This window comes from Furipterus horrens, unplaced genomic scaffold, assembly GCF_987537825.1.
Source record: "Furipterus horrens unplaced genomic scaffold, mFurHor1.1.pri manual_scaffold_4, whole genome shotgun sequence".
NCBI lineage: Eukaryota > Metazoa > Chordata > Mammalia > Chiroptera > Furipteridae > Furipterus > Furipterus horrens.
The window spans coordinates 66277681-66301579 of NW_028327174.1; the positions used below are offsets into that span (position 1 = coordinate 66277681).

At 41.9% G+C, this 23899-nt stretch overlaps 1 protein-coding gene across 1 annotated transcript in view; it reads right to left on the reverse strand.

The window, feature by feature from the left end:
* CPM (carboxypeptidase M) overlaps positions 1-23899 on the reverse strand; it is an 87137-nt gene that overhangs the window by 22070 nt on the left and 41168 nt on the right. Inside the window, exons 3-4 of the mRNA XM_090273589.1 lie at positions 13660-13757; positions 2754-2926 (exon numbers count right to left, since the gene is read on the reverse strand). Of these exons, the coding sequence (XP_090129715.1) occupies positions 2754-2926; positions 13660-13757 (271 nt within the window). The remainder of the gene's footprint in view (positions 1-2753; positions 2927-13659; positions 13758-23899) is intronic.

The window sequence follows — 23899 nt, forward strand, 5'->3', positions numbered from 1 at the left end:
ACTTGCTCTTACCAATGGGACAGTAGCTATTGTGATGTAAGCAGAAGTTTGATGACTGTTTCCATCTTGGGGTGTTTGCTCTTGGACCAGTCCCTTTTGGGACCCTGAGATCCCAATGTTAGCCATGTGGAGAGTCCATACAGAGAAATGAGGAATCCAGGTGACTAGACTCCAGACACATGGTCCCAACTTAGCTGTCTCAGCCAGATGGCAGCTGAGGCCCCAGACATCATGGCACAGAGATGTGCCATCCCTGTTCTGCCCTGACCAAACTCCTAACTTACAGAATTGAGAGTAAATAAAAAGGTGTCTTAAGTCCCGAAATTTCGTGGTGGTTTATTACATAGTAGTGGGTTGTTTGTTTTTTTCTGTAAGATGGCTCTAGTAGCGTTTAGTTGTCTTTAACTTCATTGGAAACTATTTGGTTAGATTGTATTGTGACAGCTGCCATATCAGAGTGCATTAAAAAAAAAACACTTATCAAAATTGGTGAATTTTTGTGTAGCCATTTTAATAATGAAGATGTAAGAATATAAGCAACATTTTTAGCATATTATTCTTTATTATTTCAGGAGATAAAAACACAACTGAAATGCAAAAAAGAAAGAAAAGATTTGTTCAGTATATGGTGAGGTGCTGTGAGTGATTGAATGTGTCAAAAGTTGTTTGCAAAGTTTCGTGCTGGAGATTTCTTGCTGGTCAATGCTCCATGGTCAGGTAGACCCGTTGAAGTTGATAGTGATCAAATCAAGACAACAATCAATGTTCTACCACACAGGAGATAGCCGACATACTTAGAATATCCAAATTAATAAAGTTATTGGTTAAAATGAAAAGTATGTCTTTTATTTTATGGAAAAAACTAAATGAATGTTTTGTTCCACCCAATGCCTGATAACAGAAACCACTCGAATGTGTTACTTTTTACAACTGTGTTTCTAAAAAGGGAACTGGCCATGTTTAAGTATGCTAGAAAAACTTGAAGGGAATCAAGTGGTAAGATCTTATTTATTTTTGGTAAAGCAACCAGATTTTAGTTGCACAAATATAAATGTATATTAGACATTTGAGAAAATCCAAACTTCCTGAGGTAGCTTGAAACAAAATAAACTGTTTAAATCAGAAATACTGCTCTCCGTGCTGACAGCGCTCTTGCAAACATGGTGAACGTCCTAAAACTCACCAGACTTTCCGTAAGAAGTGTCGCAAGCTTCAACCCCACAAAGTGACGCAGCACAAGAAGGGCAGGATCCTCTGTATGTGCAGGGACAGCGGTGTAATGACAGGAAGCAGGGTGGCTATGGTGGGCAGACTAAGCCTATTTTCTGCAAAAGGCTAAACTACAAAGAAGATTGTGCTGAGGCTTGAATGCGTTGAGCCCAACTGTAGATCTAAGAAAGCACTATCAAAGGATTCAAGCACTTTGAACTGGGAAGAGATAAGAGGAGAAAGCACCAGTGATCCAGTTCTAAGCTTCATATTTTGTTTTATTATGAAGTGAAATGTTGGGCGTCTGTTCACTTCAAAAAAAAAAAAGAAAGAGAAAGAGAGAGAGAGAAAGAAAGAAAGAAAGGAAGGAAGGAAGGAAGGAAGGAAGGAAGAAAGAAAGTTACAAGACTCACTGTTCTTTTTGGTTAGTTCTTGTACTGACTTAATAAGTCAAGTGGTAATTCTTGAGGGTGTCCCTGGCTGGTTTGGCTCAGTGGATTGAGCGTCGGCCTGCGAGCTAAGTGTCGCTGGTTCGATCTTCCAGTCAGGGCACATCAGAGAAGGAAAACTCTGACTCCAAAAAACCTCCGCTGCCTTGCGGCATACCTCTTCAGGGGAAAGGCTAAGGGAGTAAACCCCGACAGAAAATCCGGAGCCGGAGTCCCTAAGGCGGTTCGACGTTGTAGTCAACACCGGCAACTCCTGCGGCGCACCTGAAGCCAAGCTGTATTGACTCGTCTTTCCCTTGGACCCTTCAGCTGCGAAGAGTGGGGGGGTCTGCTGCATGGGCAACAGCTGGCCCTCCATATCACCCTGCCCAGGCTCTGTAGCTTCATCGCATGATGTCGATTCAACACGGGAGGAGACAGATACCGTGTCACTCCCGAGTTGGACTGCACAGCCATTCTCGGCGGTGCAGATAGACTCTTAAGAAGCTACACCATCGTCTCTCGAGACGGACAGCTGCCGACGACGAAATTCTTGAGGGTCTAGATATTAATGTTGGGCTCTGGAGATTTAACAATGATGCACACATGGACAGGATTCCTGCCCTGAGGAAGCTTATAGTTTAGACATTAAACAAGAAATTAGACATTAACAATTGTGCTATGAAGGTCCAGTGCCAGGTCACATGAGTATGATCGGGGACCTAACATATACGTGATAGGCTAGGGAAGGAGCCTCTGAGGATATGCTGGGGAAGCAGTGGGAGGGGGTTGGGGGGAGGAGTGGGAAATGGAAGTGAGAAAGAGCCTGGAGCTGCAGAGACGGAGGGGTCAGAGCTGCTGGAGCTGCTTGAGGGGGCGGAGTAGCAACGGAAGCAGTGAGGCCCAGCAGTAAAGCAGCCTTATTTGGGACCTGCCTTTTCACCCTCAAAGTGATGGGCAGGCCACCGAGAAGTTCTCAGCACAGCTGTGGTGTGACACGGCTCTGAGAGGATTCCCTAGCCCCTCTCGCCAGGGCCAAAGGCACTCTCTCATGGGGGCCTTTTTGTTGTTTTGTTTTGTTTTATATTAAAGAAACACTGACTAGCCCATCCTTACCTTCCGTTAGTGTAAAAACAGTCAGGCTTTCTGACAGCTTCAAATCCATCCGGGTTCATCGAAGGCATGATGTGTATCCGGGTACTATTGATTAAATTTGTGATTTCAGGGTCTTTCCCATCACTGGTTACGAGATATTCAATTAAATGTAGCAGCAGTTCCCGCCCTACAGTCTGTATGTGGGAAAGGGATAGTATTGGGTCTGAGGAAAACAAGGAAAACAGTCTCCAAAGCACAGATTCCCCGACAAGGGACTCTGCACATGGTAGATACCAAAACCAGTTGCAAGAGAGAGACCACTGCTTCTCAAGCACACCGATACTCTGGCAAGTGGCAATCAATCACAGATGTGCTGGAAATGATTCGTTAGTATAAGTTCTTTTAAAAGTTAATGAAAAAATACCCATCTGTAAATAATTTCTTTAAAATTTTTTTTATTTAATTATTTTTAGAGAGAGGGGAAGGGAAGAAAAACATTGAAGTGCCAGAGAAACATCGATTGGTTGCCTCTCGCACTCCCTCAACCCTGGGGACCTGGCCTACAACCAGGCATGTGCCCTGACCAGGAATCAAACCAGAGACCTTTCAGTTTGTAGGACAGTTTGGCCCAATCCACTGAGCCACACCAGTCAGGGCTGTAAATTATTTACTTTTTAGAAAGGAATTAAAGTGAACCCAAAATACAAATTCGAAATAATATATGCACACCATGTTCATTGCAGCATTATTTATAATAGTCAAGCTATAGAAGCAAACCAAGTGCCCACTAATAGATGAGTGGATAAAAATGTTGTGGTACATATATATACAATGGAATATTACTAGTCCATAAAAAAGAAAATCTTACCATTTGCGCCAGCATGGGTGGATCCAGAGGGTACTATGCTAAGTGAAATAAGTCTGACAGAGAAAAACAAATACCATATGATTTCACTTATACAGGGGTTGGCAGAAGTAGGTTTACAGTTTTGAATACACAAAAGTTTATTTTTTTATTATTATTGTGTTATTTGTTATGAACAACTGTAAACCTACTTTTTTCCTCTCCTGTATGTGGAATCTCAAGAGCAAAATAAGTGAACGAACAAAACAGAAACAGACTCATAGGTACAGAGAACAGACTGATGGTTGCCATAGGGGAGGGGCTTTTGGGAGGCTGGGTGAAAAGGTGGAGGGATTAAGAAGTAAAGATTGGTAGTTACAAAATAGTGATGGGATATAAAGCACAACATAAAGAATATAATTAATACACGTCGGCAGCCGTCTGTCTCGAGAGACGATGGTGTAGCCTCTTAAGAGTCTATCTGCACCGCCGAGAATGGCTGTGCAGTCCGACTCGGGAGTGACACGGTATCTGTCTCCTCCCGTGTTGAATCGACATCTTGCGATGACGCTGAAGCTACAGAGCCTGGGCAGGGTAATATGGAGGGTCTGCTGTTGCCCATGCAGCAGACCCCCCCTCTCTTCGCAGCTGAAGGGTCCAAGGGAAAGACGGAGTCAATACAGCTTGGCTTCAGGTGCGCCGCAGGAGTTGCCGGTGTTGACTACAACGTCAAACCGCCTTAGGGACATTGTAATAACTATGTATGGTGCCAGGTGGGTACTAGAAGTATCTAGGGGAACACTTTGTAAAGTTTGCTGTACACCTGAAACTAATATAAAATAATATTGAATGTCAAAAAAAGAAAACTTTGTGTCATTATTATTTTTATAGATATATGTTCCTAATGTACATTAAAATAAAAGCATGACTATGAAAATAAGATGGTCATCACATCTGCCTAAAACTATCTTATGTACCAATGATTGATGAACTGAAGGCCTGTGAGAGAACATGCTTTACAGTTCCCAAAGAAGAGATTTACTATTTTTCTTATTAAAAAATGAAAGTAATTCATGTTTCAGCCTTATTATAGAAAGAGTTGATTAGGTCATATTAGTTTCTCCCTATAATCCTGGGTTCAAGGAATGTTTCTGAATAAGGAATGTTTACCTCTTACACAAGATCAGGTGCTGGTGAAGGGTTAGGAAATGGGAAATTGGGCCAGCAGGTGATTAAATAAGGACAGTGCTTCAGAGGCATTGATGTTCGCAGTGGGCAGGATAAGAATTTTCACTTACAGCTCCACTGTGGGAATTCAGTGTTGTAGCAAAGGATGGGCAATTCCTTAATGCCCCTCACTGGCAGGCAAGCAGAGAGACCACATTTTATGAATTTGTTATCTGAATAAACACAAAATAATTGCGACTAAGAAAATTTGGTATATATGAATTATGTATTCATAGGCAGCCATAAAATTCAGAGTGGAAATATATTCAGTTCTGGTTTCAATGATTTCCTACTCATTTCTATCTTTCCCCCCTACTGTTACTTTTGTTTTTACGATCAAAACTGTCACTTGAAAAAGTCCTTACAAACTAATAACCAGAAAAGTCATGTGAGCCATATACTGGGTTTTCAATTCTGTGCTTTGGAAGCTCAAGCACTTTTGGAAGCAACCTCCATGAGCCATTTACTGGCTACCCTAAAACCAATAGAGAAGGGACTGGTGACTTAATTTTCAAAGGTGACTTTAAATGTAGAAAGTGAGCTGATTTAAGGAGTTCTTCTGACTAGGGGTTGGGGAAGAGAAAAGGATAAAGGAAAGGGAGGAGGCAGTGACCAGGAATCACCTGCAGCTCCTAAAAATTTCAAATGCTGGTTGGAGACTGTAGGATGTTTCAATTGGAGGGATGGTTCCAGAAAAACCAGAGGCCCATCTGAGTTCCAAGCCAAGTACAGAAGGGAGCCATACAAGATTCCCTCGTGGTTCTGAATGCGAATTTCCCTCTTCACTGTCTGAGCCAGACATCCTCAAGCACACCAGAACTCAAGGCATGAGTTAGCAACGAAATTCATTCAACCAAAAGCAAATGAAAACAAAGAAGAGTAGAGAAGCTATGATTAAGCTATAAAACTAGATTAAGCAACTGTGGTAATATGAGTACAGAATACAGTATAAAAGTTAAGATTCAAAATTAACAGAGAGGGTAGAGGCTAGGAGTGAGGAAAGGAGAGGAGAGAAAACTTTTCAAAGTACCAGTTTCTTCACTTTTCATAGCAATGGCTTATAAGATACTATCAAAAGTTAAAATAATTTTAAATAGTTTCAAAGCTTTTCGTAATTTTTTTCTTGACTTTAGAAGAATCTTTTGATAATTTCTTATTTGAGAAAATGTCAAGTTCACCAATTATTCTAGTTTCACTTCAGTTTTATTGCTAAATCCAAGTAAAATTAAATCTCATACTTACTATTTATTTAAAAATAACATAGAGTATGACACACATTTTATTTTTATATCCTTTTAACACCTCTCATTCTCTTACTACAGAAATACATAGATGTGTATTAGACATATATTAATGATGGTTATTTTTTAGTGATGGTATTCTGAATGATTCTTATTTCCTCTTATTTTTCCAGTGTCACTTTTAAATTAAAGAAAACCTTTGGTAGTGAGAAAAATAAAATAAAATCATGATGTTTTTCAAGAAAAAAATGTGTAATAAAGATATTTTCTGTTTGTCTCCATATGCCAAAACAAATCACAAGTTCCTAACTGCAGAGGATAAATAAAAATCTTGGAAATACAACAAAGAACTAACGAAGAGTCAGATTATTTAAAAATGCTGAAGTAAACAGATGAAATTTCAGGGGGAGTTAAACAAAGTCCTCTTTTTTTGTTGGGCCATATTCTTGCTGCCTCTGTAACAGCAGATTTATGCCAAATAATATTCAAATTAATTCTTCCCAACCCTAATATAGATGTCTCAAACACTCATGTTTTATGTATAAACTTCCCTTCATTTAAAATTAAGTCTTTGAATATGAAACCTTAGAGAATCCAAATTTTAAGAAAGAATGTGGTCAAACAGTCTCCAGTAGCTTACCCAGCCTTTCACTTAGCATGCCTACTTCCTTTTGCGGGGAGTGTGGACTTAATGAGAGAATCCCCAATTAGAAACTGAAAGGCTGGATGAACACACCAGCTTCTGGAGCCTTTCACTCATAATTCATCCGGTAGTTAAAATGGCAATAACCCAGAAAACAGAAAATGACTATCAGTTTTAATTCAGTCATGTTGGAATTTGTTAAATAGGTAAAATTGAGTGTTTGAGCTCTTTCAAGAATGTTTATAAAGAATGTAAACATTTCTTTGGTAGAAACAACCAAACAGCGGCAGTGTGTTGTGTGAGTGAGTGAGAGAGGCAGCACGGAAACTTAGCTCTGCTAGTGACAGGGTCTGTTGTTGCAATGCTGCGCTGGCATGCAGCTTCTGGGGGGGAAAGGAGCCTGTCAGTTCTGAGGCTGCACAATGGGGTTATAGATTTAATTCATTTATCTGATTGCTTACCTAAATCCTTCTTCAAATAGCCTAACTCCTACAGTACCTAGCACACTTTTACCTGGCCTCCCAAAGTCGGGGTTCCGTTTCCTGCCTATGTGGTCCCATAACTCTCCATGCTTGTGCTATCCTAATGCAGTTCAAAAACATTACAGCGGCCTGACCGACCTTGACAGGCCACCCTCCCCCACCTCACCATCTAAAATCCCTGAGGGTGGGGATCTAATGGCTTTCTCTGGAGCACTGATATTTTACCCAGCTCCTGTTATACCATGTGCTCAAAAATTACTGTTGTCAATCTAATGCAAGGTCAAGACTATTCTAAGAAGGAACTTTCTGAAAACATGAGGACTTAAGGCCCTTAGTGAGGGGAGATGTACAAATCCTTAAGTTATTTATTTGAAGAATTTTCAACATTGAACAAATTTTACATGGGCGGGGTTAACAATTCTGGTTGTGCCGAGGACTCGGGATTTCTGGCTACCTCAGCCAAAAGGGAGATAAAGAAAAAAAGGATGGTTATATAAGGAATTAAATACATGTCTTATAGGAATTAGATACCTCACCTGGCATAAAGATTAGTTCTCTCTAAATCCAAAAAGGAAGAATTAATTATCCAAAGCCACACAGCAAAACTGAGGACATTTTGCTCAACTAGGAAGAAAAAACTTGGAAAATGGCATTTGGAAGGACAAGCTTTAATGCCTTAATTTTTTGTTTTATTTTTACTAAGTTTGGAACCTCTACAGCATGTTGACTACACATCCCAGATTTTCCAGGACAGGCACAGTTTTAGATATTCCTATTGTTTATGTAAACATTAAAATACCATCTAAAAGCATTTAGACATACAAACTATATCCCATTAACTATCTCATATCCAGAAAGTATGTGAAAATCTTTTATCTTTTAAAGTTGAAAAATGTGGTCACTATTATCCAAAGAATGTTTTTCCCATCAACCTATATATCAGGAACACTCATACAATTAGCTATATGAATTGATGCCACCAAAAGTGAAATTCTAAGTGTGATGTGGATATTTTAAAAGTCTATACCCAAAGAAACTATTATAGTAAAAATAATGCATTGATGTTTAAGAAACAGAAGCTTTTAAAGAAATCTCCAGAAAAATAAGAATTAGCAACTCAGTTAAGCTTAAGAAACACATACCCCCATACTACTTATGACAGTGGGCCCTGAGGTCAAAGGCACCTTGTGAACCCAGCCTCTGATCTGTACTTTGTCTATTACTGAACCAGTTTAACACTGTTGGCACCCAACTTTTTAAGCACATGGGCCTCACTTTAATACATATTTCCATTAGAGATGAGTTAGACATGTCTTAAGAGTCTAGAGATTACCCAAGTATGATTTTTCTCCTACAAAGTTTTTAAAATATGGAATAGAAGATAAGCACAAAACAAAGAGAGGGGAGGGCTTGAGGAAGGAAGAAGCAGTGATTTCCCAGGGTTCTCTCCTGTCCCCACAATTAGGCCAAGGGTATTAGTTATTCCCAGTTTCAGGGCAGGGTCCAGTTTTTGGTAAAGCTCTGATTGTAGATATTGGGTTATAGTTTACTACAAAGCCAGCCAGTGGCAGAATGAGGAGGCGGGCAGGGCAAGGAGGCAAAGGCCCGACTCCCAAACAATGTGAGTATCTGTGGAGTGAGGCAATGGCACAGAGCCTAACTCAGGGTGCGCAGGCATCATCCTCCCTTACGATTAAAAACAGTTGTTAGACTCCAGCTGTGTCAGCACCGCCACTTTGGAGCTTGCATGAATTAAACCTATAACTACGGCTTCTACAGTGCAATACACCAACATATGTGCAAAGAAGGACTGGATGGTCTAGAAAAACACCTGCTAGTCTCATTAAAATGAGAAAGGCAGAAACCTAGAAATATTCCTCTCAGGTCCTGAAACAGCATGAACATCAGGTGACAAAGGCATATCCAATGTCAGTTAGCTACTCAGTGTGACTCCAGAGCTGTCAGGAAGGGAGAGGCAGGGAGTAGGAAAAAGAAAGGGACAGAGAGAGGCAACTGGGAGATATGTATTCCAGTGCTCCTCTGAGCTTGCTACCCTTTTACATGGTGAACGAGCCCAAATCTTGTTGTCAAATGGCACTGGAACAAGAAGATATCCAACCAAACAAAACTAATTTAACTTATATGTAAAAATAAGACATATATCTAGATGTAAAAATAAAAACAGAACATTGCAAAAGCAGCAGAGAGAGTAAAGGAGGCAGAGCTGAGGGCTCTAGCTCTGGGTTCGGAAAGCTTATGACCCAACACAAACCTGGACTCCCTTCCAGGCAAATGACTAACAGACATGCCTCCTGCAGAGGTGACCAAAAGCATTTAGTGTAGTCTGTGCTCAATACATGTTGCCTATTTTCATTGTTTTCCTGTAAAGCGTTGCAGAGACGGTAACTTGCCACCTGACCTGTGTTGCACAGCAAGCCAGTGTCATGGAAAGGCTGTGAGCCAATGGTAAGGTGACTGAAGACAACAAGAAAAATATCATGTAAAACAAGAGTAGATTTAAGTTCACTTCTTCTGTAACAATACTTGCTTGCAGACGGGCCATTTTAAGTTGATTTTACTACTCACAGTTGGCTTTTTGCACTCCTGAATGTAGCCAGCTAATTAGCCTGAACGCTCAGCATATGCCAAATTAACCCATCTTCACAATTTCTAAGATGCATATTAGCCAAAAACATTTCACCTAAACCGAAGAAATGTTTTAGATCTAACTTCTTATTTGAAGTAAACAGAGGAACTAGAAGCACAAGTTCAATGATACAATCAAGAAGGAAACAAAATATCCAGAACATGGGACATTTTGCAGGACAATTGACCGGGTCCTTATTAAGCCTACTGTCGTGAAAAGATTCTTTAAATGCTAGATTAAAAGAGACTCAAGGGATATAGCAACCAAATGTGATACATGGTTCTAGACTGGATTCTTATTTGGGCTATTTCGTGGTACATTTTGAGGACAATATGAGGAACTAGAAAGTGGAGTATAAGGTGAAGATAGGTTAAAGATTTATTTACATGAAAAAGGAGTTAGTATTAACCTTAAAAATATTATAAATAGCAAATTAGTGCAGTCATTTGCTAAAAGTGCAGGCAAAGATATGCACATGCAAAAATCTGGAGCGATAAATAGTAAGGAATTAACAGTCCTAATCTTTGGAAGGGCAGTATGTAAGGTTTCTTGTTTGTTTGTATTTCTTCTAAGGTGTACATATGTTGGTTTTGTAAAAACAGATTCTTTTTAACTTAAAAAAACATCTGATTTTAAAGCAATAATGAGGTACAAGGCAGGTCTGATAACAGAACTGCATCTTCCTGATGTTGATGCCACTGTCATCTAGCCATGGCATGAAGTGTGGGACACACACACACACACACACACACACACACACACACACACACGCTGGCGTGGGCCCAGGGAAAAGAGGAAACATTTTATAATAGTGGGGTTAATTCTGTCCACCATGTTACTCAGTGCACACGTGCCCCCAGCTGGGATTCTCCACAGGAGGTCTGCAACTCCCAGAAGAGCCATAGACCCTGAGGTCAGCATTCAAAGTTTGGGCCAGAATAATAAGAACTCCATCCAAAGAAGGTTAAGAACCACTGCCCTAAAATGTTAACTATGCTGCTTTTTAATAGTGGGCTTTGAAAATGTTCTTGCAATGCCAAAAGATCTGGAAGAAGAGGGATGAGTAAAGTAGCTAGCTCCTCTACCTCCCATGATGACTCTGTTTTCTGGATTAAGCGGCTGCTTTCCCCAGCTCCTAGTGGCACCAGGACAGCAGAATATACAAGATCTCAAGTTCAGAATAACAAGTGTCTCCATGGCCCCTAGAGGCCACAAACTCGGTTCCCAGCTGGGATATACAGAGATAACAGCACTTCAGGTCCCAACCCCGAAACACACTGGAACCTTTGCCCCTGCCCAATCTCAGCCCTCAGATCGAAGGGAACTAGAAGAGCCCTGATTTGATGGGCTACATTAACTAGCTGGGGAGCAAGATGACAGAAATTTGGGAAATTCTATGGGAGGAATAAGCAGAATCAGAGGTGAGTGAGGGAAAGGACTCTTGCTTATCTTTGGAAGTTTCGGTTCAGAGGATTAATTTTTGATCAACAGGCTGCTCCCTCTGAGATGCAGGGAATTCAGTAAGTAAATGACTGAAGTCAATGAGTGTCATATGTCTCTTATTAAAAGTGGATTCCACGGGACCTTGATCAACAGAGAAAGGAAGTCCAGGCTGCTGTCTGTAATGAATGGCTGTTTTATTAAAGACAAGTTTGGTCAGACTCCCAGCAATACTAAATCTTTTAAAGCACAGCCCATTATGCTCAAAAAAGTCACAGGGGAATTGAACTTCCACTCGCCTACCAATCAGGCAAAGATAAGCTCTGTTCTTGGAGGCAAGTGTTTGCATCTTAACTCCAGATGCAAGCAGTGCCCTCTCTGGGCAGGACAGGTTGGGCAGCATGCCTGGAAAGGGCAGGCTGTATGTATGTGTCACTAGGGGTGGGTCCTGTTTCTGTAAAGCGCAGCTTTGGGGCGGGTTAAGCCAGGACAGGAAGCTCAGCATTTGATTAGAGCATGCCACCCACACGATTGCAGTTTCAGAAGTGTTTTAACAAGCCAGCTAGTTGTACTCACTGGGTATACATTTATTTCGACATTCCTCCAAGCTAAGTGTGTTTTACAGTTTGGTACACATTATTCCTATGTAATCAATCAGTTGCATCTCACATGCCCCCAACTGGGAGCCTGGCCCAAAACCCAGGCATATACCCTGACTATGAATCAAACCGGTGACCCCTCAGTTCACAGGCCAGTGCTCAATCCCCTGAGCCATACCAACCAGGACTCTTTTTAATTTTAATTTTAAGTGACAGAAGACCTGATTGAGACTGGGTTAGACAAAAAGAGGAATTCATTGACTTAGAATTTAAAAAGGCTTCAGATAAGACTTGGTCTAGTGGCTGAGATAATGTCATTTAAGGATCTAGCTTCTTTCTCTTTCTTCTCTTTTCTTCTCTGCTTGGCCTTCCACTGTTGACTTTATTCCTAGTCTCCATATTCACCCAGTAGCTTAAGCCTCGTCCCTTGTGAATACAGAACTGTTACTACAGTTCTGGCTGGTTTGGCTCAGTGGATTGAGTGTTGGCCTGCGAGCTAAGTGTCGCTGGTTCGATCTTCCAGTCAGGGCACATCAGAGAAGGAAAACTCTGACTCCAAAAACCTCCGCTGCCTTGCGGCATACCTCTTCAGGGGAAAGGCTAAGGGAGTAAACCCCGACAGAAAATCCGGAGCCGGAGTCCCTAAGGTGGTTTGACGTTGTGGTGGTCAACACCGGCAACTCCTGCGGCGCACCTGAAGCCAAGCTGTATTGACTCCGTCTTTCCCTTGGACCCTTCAGCTGCGAAGAGAGGGGGGGTCTGCTGCATGGGCAACAGCAGACCCTCCATATCACCCTGCCCAGGCTCTGTAGCTTCAGCTTCACTGGAGAGGACACTCCAGCGTCATCGCAAGATGTCGATTCAACACGGGAGGAGACAGATACCGTGTCACTCCCAAGTCGGACTGCACAGCCATTCTCGGCGGTGCAGATAGACTCTTAAGAAGCTACACCATCGTCTCTCGAGACAGACGGCTGCCGACGATTCCTATGTAAACTTTCTTTAATGTGATGACTAGAAACTGTCTTTCCCTTCCACTTGACTGCCTGGTTGTATGGAGTCCTGGTGAACAGAAAATACTACAGTTGCCATATTCTTAAAATACTCTGAGGAAGTAAGGTGAGGAATAGCAGTGAGCATTTTCAAATGCCTAGGAAGAATGGCAGAACAGGTAGAAGAGGGAAAAGGGCACTTTGCAAAACATGAAAGATATAAGAGGAAACCAATCAAAAATAGAGTTTATCCCTGCTAACTTGGAGAAGAGGCAAGACATGATAGAATTTATGTGTTTGTGGAATGGTGGGTATGAGAGAACCCTAACTTTGATTATCTAAACTTGAGCACTGAAAACATTGAATATTAGATTAAGAGCAAGTGACAAGATTCAAAAAACCAGATGTTATGAGCTTGGATAACTATTTGGGATCTTCTGATTGTTTTGAGTTCAGATAGAATATAGCTCCTTTGCCGGGCCACCTTGATGCTGACCAGGAGGTGGGAAAATCAGCCCAGGAAGGAGTGCAGGGACTCAGCTGGCAGTTGGACTGTGGGCACTGCTGGTCTCCCAGCCCCAAAACAAAACAAGATCAAGTTACCCTCACAGGACACTGGGTAAACAACCAACGGGCTATGATGAGATGGTCGTTGGGCCCTGGTTCCTTATTCTCTCAGAAGGCCTAACAGGAAGACCTGTCCAGATTCTTTGCTATAATTTATGCTGCCTCCTTGGCATTTACAAAGAGCTCAAAAGACCTCAGGGGAAGTTTCCACAGTGACATTTCAGATGTTCAAGCCCCATACGTACCTCATCTCCATGCATATTTGCCACGTATTTGAACTCTGGGATCCCAATTCTGTGTTCCTTTGGTGAGCGTCCCACAACAAGAACCCACAGGTTTCTGCCTTTATAGGGAAGAAAAAGATCGAAAAGTAAGTTGTCTTTTAAAATGACAAATGACCTCTGGGAGAGTGACCAAAGGAAACAGACGATGCTGCTTCTCCCACCTGATTAATGTTTCGTGATGACTGAAGTTCATGACTAATGCCTCTTAAAGTGCTCTGCGCTTACTGCCAGCTAAAACCCTTTCAATTGAGCACAAATATTTAACTTACTATATTAAGATGTGATTTTTAAAACCTGAAGATTTATTAGGCTACATGGATCTGATTTTTCCAGAATGCTTATATACTTTGCTTTGAGTTTCTAGTGCTTTATAGAAGTGATCTTGCTAATTCACACAAGGATACAAACTTAAACTGCAGTGGCTGGTTGATGGGAGGGTGCCATGACTCTCAGAGCAAGGAAAGTGAGAAGAAAGCCACAACCATGAAACATGTAACTCAGAAGGGAGCCTGTTCTTCAGGTGAGAAATCCTGAATCTTGTATTCAGATGCTGATGGGACACGGCTCCTTTGCAGTGAGTGTCCTTGACATGCCAGTGAAGTAAACTGGGACCCATGTGTATCCTAATAACACTTCCAGGAAAACAGCTGGGTCCTAATTCTGTCACAGATGGTGTGGTTTGGGCAAGGAGAGGCGGAGACTACAGATCGTTGAGGATTTGCTTTGTGTGGGCATTATAGCTGGTACTCTGCTTCACATGATCTCAGGTAATCCCTGCCATAACTTACCGAGATGGATTTTGAACCAAACTTCACAAAAGGGAAAGCTTGATCTTCAAAAATCATTACGAAAACTGCTTGTGATCACAAAGCCGGCCAGTAGGAGGCTGTGGTTGGGGCCCCAGAGCCAAGACCTGAGTCCTGCCTATTTGATTTCAATTCTAGTGTTCCTTCCACTAACAAAAACTGCCCGTCTTTCAAGAGGCTTGATTTCCTAATCAGGAAAACGAAGAGGTCTCTTTCAATTCTATAATCATCTGGCTCTTTGAATGCAAACACTTAAAAATTAGAGATTGGGGATTGTATGTTTGATATCTATCACATGCATAACAAGTTCCAATATCTGTGACACCTAAGCCTTCTGTGGAATTCAAGAGCCCAGGAAAGGAATTTAACAGCCGCTAATGGGCTGATGTCAAGTAGGTTTCTACAGAATTTCAGATCTAGTTCCTTAAGTCAGGGGTCCCATGGCCTGGGAACACTCAGTTACCATGAGGAATCCAGGGAGAAGCACATACTGGACTTATCTTTCTCACCATTTATTCTTATTATAACAATATTTTAGGGTGATGGCTTTAAATTTAGTAACTACAGGAATTCTCAGAAAATAATACCAAATGCAGTTTATCTGCTTGATGCCACCTGTTCAATGCAGAACATTCATACATCCACCTATTTAGCACTAGTTTATCTGGGCATTTAATCAGGCAATTAGACTGTACAGGTAAGTCGCTCTATGCCCAGTGAGTTTTTGACCTAGTGGAGAAGAGCAACATGCAAACATATAATTACACCAGACTGTGTATAAGGTATTGTTGTGGATGTAGAATAAAATGAGTGGTTAACCTTTTCCAAAGATGAGGAGCATGTAAAACTACAAGTATAGGGTTTTAAATCTGATGTCTGAACAGGGCTCAGGAGAATGAGTTTGCCATGTTGACCAACACAATCCACCCATCAGAACCATTTCATTAATCAGAACCTTCCATTCCTCCATAATACCAATGCTCAGGTCATTTGGAGTTAGTTGTACGAAGTTAACATTTTCATGTGAAGAAAGGAAGAGCTTTTTCTGAGGAGTGAGCTATCAAACCTGGCTCTTTAGGTTTCCTTCTGGGGAATTCTTTTAGGTGGATATTCATCCTGTTAAAGTTAAAATAATCACAGATTTGCACAGAATATAGTCTCATCCTCTCATAGGAAGGGGAAAAAATCCAATATCATCTCAACGTAATATTTGCCAATTATTATATTTATAACTCTACATCTGCAACAGCTGGCCTGTTACATAAAAGAGAGTGTAAGAGAACAAAAACCTGCCTTGACATGGATGGCCGATATTATTTTGTTTAAGGAAGGAGAGAAACCAAACAAACAAACAAAAAAAGTATTTTGATGGGAAACTCAACTTCAATTTGAGCACAAATGGCCCCTAAGTGAACTGCAAGATGAGAAACCTTGAATAAACTTCAATGGCACAAAGTCTAAGACAGAAACCAAGCAATAAATCCAGAAGATATTCACACAATGCTTTAGGAACGGCAAGCCTCTTGAAGGGTTTTAAGCACCCTCTCCAATGAACACTGGCTGTCTCTGGTTTCGACCAGACTTAATACACAAAGGACAAACTATTTACTTTTCACAGCCTGATTGCCAAGGTAAGGGTAACTTAAACAAGATTTTTTATTTTTCTATCAAGGTTGGAAAGGTTCCCCAAAGTTCTTGCTAATACCAGGAGTGCTTAAGAGTTCTGAATTGCTTAGTCTCTTTTTCCTCATTACAAAGTAAACAAAACCTGGATTACAAATATTTCAGTATCTGTATTCAGGAACTCACTAGGGGCTTGACACAAATCCCAGTGATGTGATGGGGGTGCCTCGCTGGGTTTGTTTGGAGGAATGGGGAGAGTCTTACAGTTTGGAAGGCTGCACAAAGACAAGACAACTGGTTATAAGTACCATGAAGTTCTATAGGAGTTCTGAAAAAGGTAAGAGAAGCTTGGAAATTGAAGTGCCAGGTCTGTCCAGAAAGTATCCAGCCATTTACTATGAGAAATAGAGACATTTATTGAAGAAGATACAAGAAACATTGTACATAGGACAATGACACCTCAGTCCCCTTCCAAGTAGGCACCTTGGGACCTCACACAGTTCTCCCAATCACCATCAGTTGCCCTGTTGTATTTTCCTGAATCTCATCAATGGTCTGAAGTCTCTTCCCTTTCAAAGGTGATTTTAGTTTTGGGAAAATCCAGAAGTTGCAGGCTGCCAAATCTGAGCTATAGGGGGACTGAGTCACCTGGGTGGTTTGATGTTTCACAAAAAATCTCCGCACAAGATGTGATGTATGAGAGGGTGTGCTGTTGTGATGAAGCTTGTAATCACCAGTTGCTCATAGCTGCGGCCTTCTGAATCATCGGAATAGTTTCCCTGGAGGAATGTTTAAGCTTAATGCAAAATTTGATGCAAATTTATTGCTCTACTTGCTCAGTCATTTTTTAATGTGACGGCCACACAGTACACATGCTCACTCAATGGCATCTACTGCCCCCACTGACTAGTACAGTGAAGTCATCACTGTTCATGCATGTGCATTCTAGTCCACTCTCCTTGTCTGCCAGGTTACATCGATGTTGCACAAATTGTTTTCGTTATAGAAATGATGGTTGGAGTTTTTTTCTGGGTGGACCTCATGTAGATCCAACAGGTAGAACTGGGTGGAGTGACATTCCCATATCAAATCATCCAGATCCTTGTGGAAAGGCCAATCCCTGAGCCCAATTTCCTAAATCTAACTCTAGGTGGGAAGCCTGAAACCTGCATTTATCAGGATCCCTTGATGATTCTGAGGCCCATTAAAGTTTGAAAGCAGCTGAGACCAAGGCAGTGAATGTCTAGATATAGATTTTGGAGGCAGTCAATCTTAAGGTAAAATCATCTCATTTTACATATAATCGTGAACATGTCTTTACGTTAACAAATCTACTTCTACTGTATCTTTTAAAATGGTCGCTTAATATTTTATATGTGAATGTACTGTCATTTACTGAACCAATGCTCTATTGGTAGGTGTACAACAATAAGTAATTTTATGTAAATTTCAGCATGCTCACTGAAACTGTGTAAGAATTTATAACATAAAAGCATTTTATCATGTGAAAGAAATCAGAATGCAAAATTACATATAATTACCACCATGTATAACAGACTTTATTTTTATATTTTTTATTTAAAAATTATTTATTTATTTATTTGTCTATTTATTTTTAGAGAGAGGGGAAAGGAGAAAGAGAGGGAGAGAAACATCACTGTGTGGTTGCCTCTCACTCGCGTTCCCAACTGGGGACCTGACATGCAACCTAGTCATGTGCCCTGACAGGGAATCGAACTAGCGACACTTGGTTCGCAGACCGACACTCAATCCACTGAGCCACAGCAGCCAGGCCAAAACAGACTTTATATTAAAAAATACTATGGAAGGAAATGGCTCCATAGCACATAAAGCCTTAAATTAAATAACGGATGACTCCCTTAAAAGAATTATTTAAAACATTATGTTTTAAATTAAACCAGAGAAGTTATACTCAAAAAAAGAAGAAAAAATTGAAAATGGCACACTATCAGTGATAAGGGGCTAAGGGATAGGGTGAAAAAAACAAGTAAATTTTTTTCACATTTCCATATTTGCAATTAAAAAACAAAATCCGGAGAGAAACAAGATGGCGGAGGAGTAAGTGGAAGCTACACTAACTTCCTCCTAGAACTAGTCTGGATTTACAATGTAATTTTGGAGAAATCATCTGGAATAACGAACCGAACACCAGCTGGAGAGAAGTCTTATAACCACGGAGAGACAGAAAAGGCCGCTACATCACAACGTGACCGGTAGGGAGTGCGGAGACGTGGAAGGGCTGGCTGGGCTCCCACGGGTGGCAGCTGAAGGGGCTGAGAAACAGCTCAGCAGCCGGGGATTCCCCCTGAGAAGGGCAGGGTCTAAACCCCCAGCTGGGCTTCCCAGCCTACAGCGACAGAGTGGAAAGTAAAATAGTATCAGCTGTGAAAAGCGAAAAGCCACAGGCTTTCTTGCTAGCCGGAGAGAAACAGCAGGAGAAAAAGAGCTCTTAAGTGGATCACATACGAAAATATTTTGGCCACCACTTACCCTGGGCTCAAGCAGAGGGAAGGCAGAGAGGACTGGAGACACTTGGGGAGAATTTGGCACGGTGGCTTTGAGGGGAGAACTGGAGGAGCAGCTGACTGGGTCCCAGTGCTGACTCATCCCCAGTACTGCGGGTAGACCATTCCCCTCCAAGTGGCGTCAGCCTGAGGGGAAGCAAAAGCCCTGCCTACAGGAATTAAGCTGCCACACCCACAGTCCTTAAGCCTGACAGCTAATCACAGATTGAATAGATTAACAATCAAAGAAGACAGACAACAGCAGTAGATCCCTGGAAGTCTCCAACAGGCTGCCTAGGGCCAGACTGGTACAAGATCTGACGCCACCAGAGGCAGATCCAGGAAGTGCAGATCATTCCAAGAAGCACCAACAAACAATAGGAGTCAAAAAAATGGGGAGACAGAGAAACAACCTCCCATCAAAAGGAAAGGTAGAATCCCCAGAAAGAGTGCTAAATGAAATAGAGGGGAGCGAACTATCAGATATGGAATTCAAAACATGGATTATGGAGAAGCTGAATGAGCTCAGCGGAAACTTCAAAGAACTCCAGAAAAACTACAAGGAACTCACAGAAAATTACGTGAGCATGAAAAAGGACATAGAAGCTATCAATAAGAGCCAGGAGGAAATGAAAAATACGATCTCTGAATTGAAGAACACAGTAGAAGGAATTAAAAGCAGGCTAGAGGAAGCAGAAGATCGGATCAGCGAGCTGGAGGACAACCTACACAAAAACTCCCAGACAATGCAACAAAACGAAAAAAGACTGAACAAGACTGAAGAGGTTCTAAGACAGCTGCAGGACAACATGAAACGTAATAATATCCGTATCATAGGAATTCCAGAAGGAGAAGAAGAAGAGCAAGGGATAGAAAACCTCTTTGAAAAACTAATGACAGAAAACTTTCCTAACATGACGAGAGAAAGAGTCACGCAAGTCCAGGAAGCACAGAGGGTCCCAATGAAGATGAACCCCAACAGGCCCACTTCAAGACACATCATAATTAAAATGCCAACATTCAAAGACAAAGAGAGAATCCTAAAAGCAGCAAGAGAGAAACAACTAATAACATACAAGGGAGCTCCAATAAGGCTATCATCAGATTTCTCAGCAGAAACACTACAAGCCAGAAGGGAATGGCAAAAAATATTCCAAGCAATGAAAAACAAAGGCCTACAACCAAGAATACTCTACCCAGCAAGGCTTTCATTCAAAATGGAAGGTGAAATAAGGAGTTTCCAAGACAAAAGAAGGCTAAAAGAATACATCTCCACCAAACCAGCATTGCAAGAGATGCTAAAGGGTCTGCTTTAAGAAGATGAAGAAACAGAGAGACAGAGAGGAACACGAGTACAAAGGGGGAAAATGACAATGAATAAGTACTGAAAGAAAGAAGGAACTTCTACCATTTGCAACAACATGATTGGAACTAGAGAGAATTATGCTTAGCGAAATAAGCCAGGCAACAAAAGAAAATTACCTTATGCTGTCACCTGTTACAGGAAACTAATGAACAACACAAACAAATGAGCAAAATTGAACCAGAGGTATGTAAACAAGGAATAAACTAACAGTAACAAAGGGGGAGATGGGAGGGAGAGAAGGGGTAAGAAGGGGAAGGGTCTAGTCAAAGAACATGTATGAATGACCCATGGACATGGACAACTGGGTGGGGACTGACTGTGGGGGGGGGGCAGGGTGCAGGGAAGCAAGAGGGGGAAAAAAAGTGAGACAACTGTAGTGGAAAAACAAACAAACAGAAAATTTTTTAGTGGGGGGGGAATAAAAATATAAAGAATAGAAATGCAAGTTCAGTGAATATTAGAAGGACAAGGATTTTCCTTCCGATAAGACAGTCCTACAGATTTAGAGACTTGTATGTGGGTTATGTTACATAAATTAACATGTGTTTTCTGTTTTCAAAGGGCATAAGCCTACAATCTCATTACCTGAGTGATTATCTGTATGCATAGGCCTCACTTAATCCTGTCTGCATTGCTGCCTCCTGAGACTCAATGGTTTGGCTGAACTAAGTGGCTGGGTTGGTGAAGAACGGGGTGGTCTGTGGGCTTCACTTTAAAACTGGTTTCTCTTTTCTATCCTAATGGCTTGGACAGAAAAAGCCCAGAGGCCTGAGATGGGGGAAACCTAAAATATTTCCCTCAGTCCAAAATAAGTATAATGGGCAAAAGGGTTTTGGACAGGTGAGATGTACCTGGCACACCTTCCTCCAAAGAAGCCCTTCTTTTCCCTAATGTGGGACATTAAAAAATTAATACCTGTCTTTTGTCATCTAGTGGTTACGGATTAAATGATGTCCTTTAACCCTGTTGCCCCCAGAATACAACAAGGATGCCAGCCTGTCAAACCAAGCATGCCGTTGTCCAGAGACAGCCAACCAACCTGGAGTCTGCACGATCCTTCCCCTTGTGGGAAGGCCACCCTCCCCTCCACATCCCCACTCTTATTAGGGATTTCTTGACCCACGGGTAGGTAGGACGACGACCATGTCCAGCTTGAAGCAGCTAGAGGAGCTCGAGACCTTCATCCATTGTCCTTTATAAGATTGTAAAGGGTCTTAAGTCTGAGAGGGAGGAATTGTTATTTTTTATTGTTAAAATATTTAACTAACTAATTAATTAATTTTAAAAAAAGAAGAAGAAGAATATATGAAAGGGTGAGGCGGGAGAGCTTGTATGTACGACCCATGGGCATGGACTTGGAGAGGGGATTGTTGGGGAAGGGGGGTGCTGGGCGGAGGGGAGCAAAGGGGAAAAAAAAATTGGAACTATTGTAACAATATAATCAATAAAATATACTTAAAAAAAAAAAAAAAAGAAAATAAACCAAGAAAAGCAAAAAAAAAAAAAAAAATAAAAAACAAAATCCTATCATTCATTAAGTCCAGATACTATATGCCAGGCACTATGTTAAACACTTTATGTTACTTGATCTCACAACACTTTTGTGTGGTGGATGATATCCACAATTTATTGCTGAGGAAACTGGTTTAAGTGGCAGAACCCTGCAGGGTTCAGCCCCAGGTCTGTCTGACTTCAAAATCTGTGCTCTTCTGAATACTCCAGGCTGCCTCAGTTTCCCTGAAGGTACTAGATAGGCCAGAGCCAACCCCACTCGGGAGGGAATATTCCCGAGCACTTCTTTCTGTATCATGTTGCTAAGATTTGCACCTGGAGCAAGACGCAGGCTGCTACCTGGCTACAACTGACCGAGCCAGGGTAACACACCAGAATGGAGGGCTGCCCTACTGGGACATTCCATTTGGGTGTTGATGTAACAATGCTATAAGACTATCTCTGATCTGAGAGTTTCTGTGAACCATGCCCAGAGAGGAGCAGAGGCCCTGCCTGGGTGGCCAGTCACTGAAGCAGAGCTGCAGAGATGATGAAGCACATTCCAGTTTTTCATGAGGCTTGTATATATATCTGATCCACAAGGCTCTGGTATCCAGAGTGATGGGTCAGCGGCTGGTTTCCCAAGCCTACACATTTCTGTGTATCCTCACCATTACCCTTTGACCTAAGTCAAAGCTTGAGAGAGCTTGCCCGGTGCATTGAGTTCCAGTGTCCTAATGCATAAATGTGAATAACAGCCCTGTTAGCAAGGCTGGTGTAAGACTGGTGAGCTTCTAAGAACGAGCTCAAGATCTGATCTGGGACCTTCAATCTCACATATGCACGTTCCCATTACTACACACACAGAGGCTTATCACACAGCACACAAAATCTTACCTTAAATAATGGATGGTTCCCTAGAAGAGGTGCAAATAGCACATTACTACAGTCAGGTTATAGACTCAGCCTCCCAAGTTTACACCTGCTCAGTGGCTCATTACAAAAAGAAAACCAACGCTGGCACAAGAAAACAAGGACCAAAAGCACAGGCAAGTGTCCAGATCGGCTCTGCTTGCAGAGTAGTATTCACAGCTCAAAGCATTTCATGTATATCCACTTAACAATGACAACCATAAGCAGTAGGTACTGGTGTTAACCTCTTACACATGTGGACACAACCTTCCATAACCTCATAAGGCAGTGGTCCATCAGCACTACCTGGCAACTTGTTAGAAATGTACATCCCTGAGCTCTATCCCTTAAATGCTGAATCAGAAACTGGGGTAAGGACTAGCAGTCTGCGTTTTAAGAAGAATCCAGGGGGTTCTCATTCACACTAGTTTGAGAACCACCATAGCCAGGAACGAAGCTGTGCAGTCTACCCACGGAATCGGCTCTGTTCTTAACCATCCTGCTGCACTGCTCTAGTCACCTACGAGATGGAAAATATCAAAGACAGAAAATCAAAGAAAAATCAAAACAACATGACCCAAGCTTGCTATGTACCATTTCCGGTGCTGAGATGTTTTTCTTTTGAAGGGTTGGGAGGAGGAGGTTGCGAAGACACTGCAAGGAGCCTTTGAGAAGTGAAAGCTATTGTTTGCTCCATTTGGTGAGCAAACTCAAAACTGTTTTTCAAGCTGGTATACCAGTTTGGCCCCAAATTACTCTCTATTTAAGGACACAGGCAAGTCCCAAAGTTGTGGAGCCTGGAGTGGCTGTACTTCAGGGGATCTGGCCACTAGGTGTTTTCCCTGCACCATGTTTGGCTAAAAGGTAAGGGGGGCAGGGGGAGTAGCAACAGGATGGAAGACACAGACAAAACCCAGCTGCAGCCTACATATCTTGTTTCTGCGACACAAAATGTCCTCCCTTCATGGCAAACTGTCTGTGTTCACTGTGGCTTCTGTACTGAATTGAGGGGTTCTGGCCGGCCAATGTGAACACCCAGTCTGTTTCTGTACTTGCAAAGCTGAGAACCCACACTGGACAGACGCAAAGACCTACCCCTGCCCCCCCACCGCCCCAAGTTAGCCCCCATGTAATCTCCATGAAGCTTAACTGCTGTTTCCTGTGCAGCGTGCCAGGAATTCCGCACCTTGTTCATGAACACAGGAGCCTGTCAAGAAGGGGTCTGGAAAGGTACCGGAGGTCCCAGGAGTCCTGCTGCTACTATGAGAAGAGCAGGCACTCTGCTCTTCCTGGAAGCAACATGGGCTGGGCTATTTCTTCTGCCTAGGGCAAATCTAAATTCCAAATTATTAGAGGCTATTAAAAACAAAACATGTACCATTTTGTTTTTATGTTTTGTTTTTATAGCACTGCAGGGTGTCATGCACATTTACCTTACCTGGAGGCTGACTGCGGACAGCCAATGTGTCACTATTAGA